Source organism: Neomonachus schauinslandi, unplaced genomic scaffold (assembly GCF_002201575.2).
Source record: "Neomonachus schauinslandi unplaced genomic scaffold, ASM220157v2 HiC_scaffold_1364, whole genome shotgun sequence".
Classification (NCBI taxonomy): domain Eukaryota; kingdom Metazoa; phylum Chordata; class Mammalia; order Carnivora; family Phocidae; genus Neomonachus; species Neomonachus schauinslandi.
Genome location: NW_025410054.1, coordinates 1,431 through 7,838, shown reverse-complemented (window position 1 = coordinate 7,838; position 6,408 = coordinate 1,431). Strand labels below are relative to the sequence as shown.

General features: G+C 33.5%; 1 protein-coding gene across 1 annotated transcript; it reads left to right on the top strand.

Annotated features, from left to right (window-relative positions):
* The first annotated feature begins 369 nt into the window (after positions 1 to 369).
* On the top strand, positions 370 to 4,057 carry LOC123323834 (ankyrin repeat domain-containing protein 26-like). Its single transcript, XM_044912349.1, has 3 exons — positions 370 to 533; positions 1,475 to 1,585; positions 3,092 to 4,057. Exons 1-3 carry the CDS (start codon positions 411 to 413, stop codon positions 3,509 to 3,511), a joined length of 654 nt encoding a protein of 217 aa, XP_044768284.1. The 5' UTR covers positions 370 to 410; the 3' UTR covers positions 3,512 to 4,057.
* Positions 4,058 to 6,408: the final 2,351 nt, after the last annotated feature.

The window sequence follows — 6,408 nt, the reverse complement described above, 5'->3', positions numbered from 1 at the left end:
AACTAAATTATCTGTTCTAATGGAGGAGTAATTATGACTATATGGGGAAAATGATAATTTTTAATTCTAACTTTCTTGAATAATTTCAAAATTCCTTTCTCTACAATATCTACCAGAGTTAGTACTAAAACTTATTACTAAGCTACATAATGCTTTCTCATTGCTTCTTTTCAACTACATATATTTTTTGGAAGAGATTGAAGTGAGAAAGTAAACATGAGCCCGAGAAAGGAAAAAAATTGAGAACATAGAAATTTCATTTGGCTAATAAACCAACATATGTGGAACCAGATCACAAAATGAACTTTTTATTGCTTACAAAACATTTTAAAATAAGCACATTTATTTGCAGATTTAGGTTCAAACAAGTAGAAGAAAAAAGAAGAAATGCTGATAAATTATATGAAAAAATGAGGGAGCAATTCAGAGAAAAAGAAGAGCAGTATAATAAAGAAGTTGAAATGAAACAACAACTTGAACTTCTTGCAACAGTAGGTGCGGAATTGAGGAGTGTAAAAAATAATTTGGATCAGGTAAATCTTAGATAAAAATTGTATATTTCCATCAATATTATTTATAATATACCCTTGATTTAATGTATATTATTTAGGTATAAAATAGTTAAAAAATTTAATTTTATCCTAATAGGAACTATAATATTTTTAGCTAAAATTATTAACTTATTGGAATTCTTGTCTTCTCATATATACTCTCTATATATTTTCTGAATGAAGGGATAGAAGGTAAATTGAGATAAATGTGAATGTTGGCTTTTTTTTTTTAAGATTTTATTTATTTTTAGAGAGAGAGCATGAGCAAGGGAAGGAGTAAAGGGGGAGGGAGAGGGAGGGAAAAGAATCTCAAGCAGACTCTGCGCTGAATGAAGAGCCCGACTCAGGGTTGGATCTTACAACCCTGAGACCATGACCTGAGCCAAAACCAAGGGTAGGACACTTAACCAACTGAACCACCCAGGCACCCCAGTTTTGAATTTTTTATGTTAAAATACAGGCTCAATCACCTTGAGACTATGATGGAACTAGTTAAATGTTTTGTAAAGAAATTTTATTTTCACATACTCTTCTTGTATTTTTACCTTATGACAAATTTAGCTGTCATTTAACTTAAAATTTGAGTTATTCATGCAGGATAAAAATCCTTGTATTTAAAAAGGCTACTTCTTTTGAACATTATTTTTAAGTTCTCTTAAGCTTTTGATTTTTTTTTTAAAGATTTTATTTATTTATTTGGCAGACAGAGAGAGAGAGAGCACAAGTAGGCAGAGAGGCAGGCAGAGGGAGAGGGAGAAGCAGACTCTCCACCAAGCAGGGAGCCCAACGTGGGGCTTGATCCCAGGACCTGGGATCATGACCTGAGCTGAAGGCAGCCGCTTAACCGACTGAGCCACCTAGGCGCCCCTGACTTTTTTTTTTTAATGGTGTGATCCAAAATCCTAATGAAAATAGGTTTCTAGGTTGTAGAAGAGCGAAATGACGCTAAGTTACAACTTTCTCGAGAACAGAATGCCAGAGTATTACAAGATGGAATTCTAAAGAATCACCTTTGCAAACAAAAGGAGATAGAAGTGGGTAATAACAGAATGAATTCTGGGGTATTTTCTTTAGTTATTTTTAAGTACATGTGTGTATGTATTTATATGTATATACATTTTATTTTCTGAAATTATTATTTTTTCTCCATGTATGCATATATATATTTTAAAAACCAACACTGTAGATCATGGAAAGCATAGAGGATTTTTAAAGCATATATATGTGTGTGTGTGTATGTGTGTGTGTATGTGTGTGTGTGTATTTGGGGGCCATAGTGGGTGGTGACATTTTTGGTCCAGTGGATAAAGTAATATCCTTAATTTAAATGCGTTTGTCTGCAAGAGTCAAATACTGACATTCATCATGTCCTCATCCAAAGGAGAGGCTTTTATTACTTTCCATAAGAATTGTTGAGCTTTCCATATGCTCAAAAGTATTGCTACTAACAACATATGTTTCAGTTTTTGGCAGTTACTTCATCACCTCTGTATTGAAAGAGAAGTTAGCTTAACACTGCCACTGATGAACAGGAGAAGAGTGTAGCCTGTTCAGAGACTTTCTTTTGGATTTAGTCTCTACTTTTGAGAAAAGTAGCAATTTGCTCCAAGTAATATCCTATTTCATTACAAGGCGCTTTTAAAACAATTATATGCTAATGATAATTTATTGATGAGTGTTTTATTCCTAATAAAATAGCTCAGTGTTTTTTCTCCTATTTTAAACATCATGAAGAGGAAATAAAATTTATTGCAGCAGCAAATAATCTCATGATTTTTCTAAGAGTTGTATAAATTTTACATTATTTAGCATGAGTATTTTGAAATATAAGGCTTTTTTTGTATTTTTGATTTACACTAGAGAAGAGCTGTGGTTTGGTGTAAGAGACTAGTAGTGGAGTAAGAAGACCTGGGGAAAGTCCTGTAGCTCACTTAATGTTTTAAACCTCTCCATTCTAGATTTGTGATACTAAAAAGTTCACTGATGTCGGTAGAAGTGTTTATAGTACAGTGCCTAGATTTGTCAGTTATCAGTAGATGTAATTCTTATACGTGACTATAGAAATGTTAGAAAAGTAGAATTTGTATGGAATATTGTCAGGAAAAAAGAATTTTAGGAAATTGAATCTGTCAAAATAAAGGCAGAGGTAGGGATTTTATTGTGGGGTAGCTGTGTCAGATATCAGAGTGTAAATTCAATTTTTAGTGTAATCAGATTTATTAATCTTTTATTTCAGGCTTTCTGGGTTTGTTGTAAATCAGAGAAAGACCTTTCCAGGTCTGAGATTCTTAAAAATTGTGTCTTGGTTTCTTTTCTCCTTTCATGCATTCACTGTCTTCAATTAAATTTTTGAAACTTTGGGAATTTATGCTTGTATAAAGTTTGAGGTTTGGACCCAACTTTATTTTTTTTCCAGTTGGGATATCCACTTACTGCAACCTGTTCATTGTATAAACACAGGTTATTCTTTAATTTCAGAGAAAATCAGGATAATGTCATTTTATTGAGTTCCAGCTAAAAGTCTCCTTTGTTTTACTAAGATGTCTAATAGTCATAAAGAAGAAAAAGATCTGTTGCCTAAAACCCACATGTGGCAGGATGAAATTGCCATGCTAAGACTAGAAATAGACACAATAAACAATAAGAACCAGGGAATGGAAAGTAAATATTGTGAAGACATTGAAATTATAAAAGAAAAGAATGTCAGTCTTCTAAAGACCATAAAACTGAATGAGGAGACATTAACAAAAACAATATTAGAATATAGTGGACAGATTAATGCTCTGACCACTGAGAATACAATGCTAAAGTCTAAACTGGAGAATGAAAAGCAAAACAAAGAAAGACTGGACACACAAGTTGGATCATATCGAGCTAGACTAGCTACTGCTCTAGAGGATTATGATCAAAGTCAGGCATCAAAAAGACCTAGAACTTGCTTTCCAGAGAACAAAAGATGAATGGTTTCGTCTGCAGGACAAACTGAATTTTGATGTGTCTAACCTAAAAGAAAACAATGAGCTTCTTTCTCAAAACCTTTCTAAAGCTGAAAGTAAATTCAATACTTTAGAAATTGAGCTCCATCACATAAGAGATGCTCTCAGGGAAAAGACTTTGGTTTTAGAATGTGTACAGAGAGACCTAAGTCCAACACAGTGTCAGAAAAAGGAAATGGAACACATGTATCAAAATGAACAAGATCAAGTGAATAAATACATTGGAAAGCAGGAATCCTTAGTGGAGAGATTATCTCAACTACAGAGTGAAAATATGCTGCTTCAACAGCAACTAGATAATGCTCACAACAAAGCTGCCAGTAAAGAAAATGTAGTAATTAATATCCAAGACGAGTTTCAGGGTATCGTAGAAAAACTTCAAGCTGAAAGTGGAAAACAGTCTTTTGCTGGAAGCAAGCAATAGAGAGCTAATCAATGAATATAATCTTTTAAAAGAAAGAATGTATCAGTATGAAAAGGAGAAAGTAGAAAGAGAAGTTAGTATCCAGAAAGATAAATATTTTTCAAGCTTTCTAAGAGAAAATTCAAAGTAGTATTTGATTATTATTATTATTTTTAGAGAGAAAGAGTGCTCCTGCACATGAATGGGAGTGGGGCAGAGGGAGAGGGAGAGAGAATCCCAAGAGGGCTCCACATCAGAGAACTCCACCTCATGCCCCCGAGATCATGACCTGAATGATTATGGCTGAATTTTGAATCTAGTTCAATATAAAAAATATATAGACTATAATTCAGCATAACTTGTATCCAGCAAATAAAAATTAGACTTGAGAGGGGCTTTAATTTGAATAAAATTGTTGTGTCATCTATGAAAGTTTAAGAGGTTAAGTTATAAATTGTTAATAGTAGGCTGATACTAATAAGTTAGTCTTATACTGCTAAAATAATAATTTTAATCTTTGTTACCACATTTTAATACCATGATGAACAGATAAATGGAAATGTCCATACCTGCAATGAGCATGTTGAAATTGAGATTCAATTAAGTGGATTCACTTGATGGTTTACTCCAGATTTCCCACATGAACTGAAATGTAGATGCTGTATCTCAGTACTTTTCCTTTGGTAGCTTTTTATACATTTTAGGTTGAAATAATTTTATTTTTATTTATATAAATTTGAATTTTTAGTCTGAAATCATGTATCTTATGACCTTTTAACCCTTTGCAGGCACTTTTCATTAAATCGTAATTTGGGACAACTGTGGAGAGCTTTAGCAAAACTGTTTGATTTAATGTTCCCACTGCTATTTATAATTTTTTAAGGCAATTTTACAAATAATTTGCTTATTTCAAAGCTCAATGACTATCATTTGGGCTTAAGTTTGTCCAATACAAAGAGAATTGTATCTGTAATATATTAATTTGGCATTGGATCTCCATGTTCAGACTAATGGGGGGTGGCAGGATTCTTGTACTGTAGCAGGAATGGAGGTCAGGGAGGGAGGTGAAAGCCAGGTTATCTAGGGCCTTGAAGCCCATTAGAATGACTTCACTTTTGTTCTGAGGTAGTAATCTATTGGAAGGATTTGAGCAGAGGATTGAATATGTGAGGAACTTTGACATTAATTTAAGCCTCTAATAAAAAAGAGGGAAACCATTTCATCATGTAGAATTTACCACTGCTAGGCCCACCTATATACCCATTTCTTTTTGAGACTTCAGTAGGGTGGGAAGCTTTGCAGATTCATCAACAAAGAATGGAGAGTGGGGCTGAATTAATTATCTAAGTAACATAACACTGACTAGGCAGGAGGATAACACCTGTATGTGGTGATATTTTTCGAAGTACATATGTTAGAGTTATATATTGTTAATATAACTTAATAGTAAGATAATTTATAAAATCAGTAGCAGAAAGGTCTTATTAGGTAGCTGTGAGACACCTTCAACTAGAACTGGCTGATGCCCTAAAAAAACAGTCTATGTCAGAGGCTTCGCTGGAGGTTACATCACGTTGCCGTATTAATTTAGAAGATGAGACACAGGATTTGAGGAAGAAATTAGGTCAAATCAGAAGTCAGGTATGTATTAAATGTAGCATGTCAACAGTTAATCTGTAGCAGGTTAATACAAAGTGTTTAGGATGCTAATTTCCATGGACCATTTTCTTTTGTATTTTCATTATAATTTAGTGTAATTTTAGTATCTTCACAATGCATTTATATCTTAAACTTTGACTTTCATTCTGCTATTTGTGTTATACCTTTTTTTTTCTTATAGTATTTACCCTTAGGAAAGTTGAAACTTATTCATCATTCCTCACAGAAATTGAGGGACTTTTTTTCCTACTGTACAATTTTTTAAAAGATTTATGTAGTATTTGAGAGAGAGCAAGAGTGCGTGCGCATGCACACACATGAGTTGGGGGAGAGGCAGAGGGAGAGGGAGAGAATCTCAAGCAGACTCCCTGCCCAGTACAGAGCCCTACACCAGCTCGATTCCATGATCCTGAGCTGAAATCATGAGTTGGATGCTTAACCAACTGAGCCACCCAGGTGCAATGTTTTTTAATGATATCTCTGTTACCATGATGAGGTGAGCCATACAAAATCAGAAGATAATCTTTAATGGAATGTTTCAGACAATGGTCTTATTTCTCATGTTCACTTTTATGAATGGATATAGAATCTGTACTGATTTTAGGATAACTTGTACAGAAAAATCATTTTACAAACCAGTTGAACTTAGGCATTTCCTTCATTTTCTTTTCCTTTTAGACATATTGTAAATGCATAGAAATATTCAGATCATGTGTGGTATATACACCCAAAGAGAGAATTAAGAAATTAAGAATGGGTCCTGCCGTTGGTTTTTTTTTTTTTTTTTTTTTAAGATTTT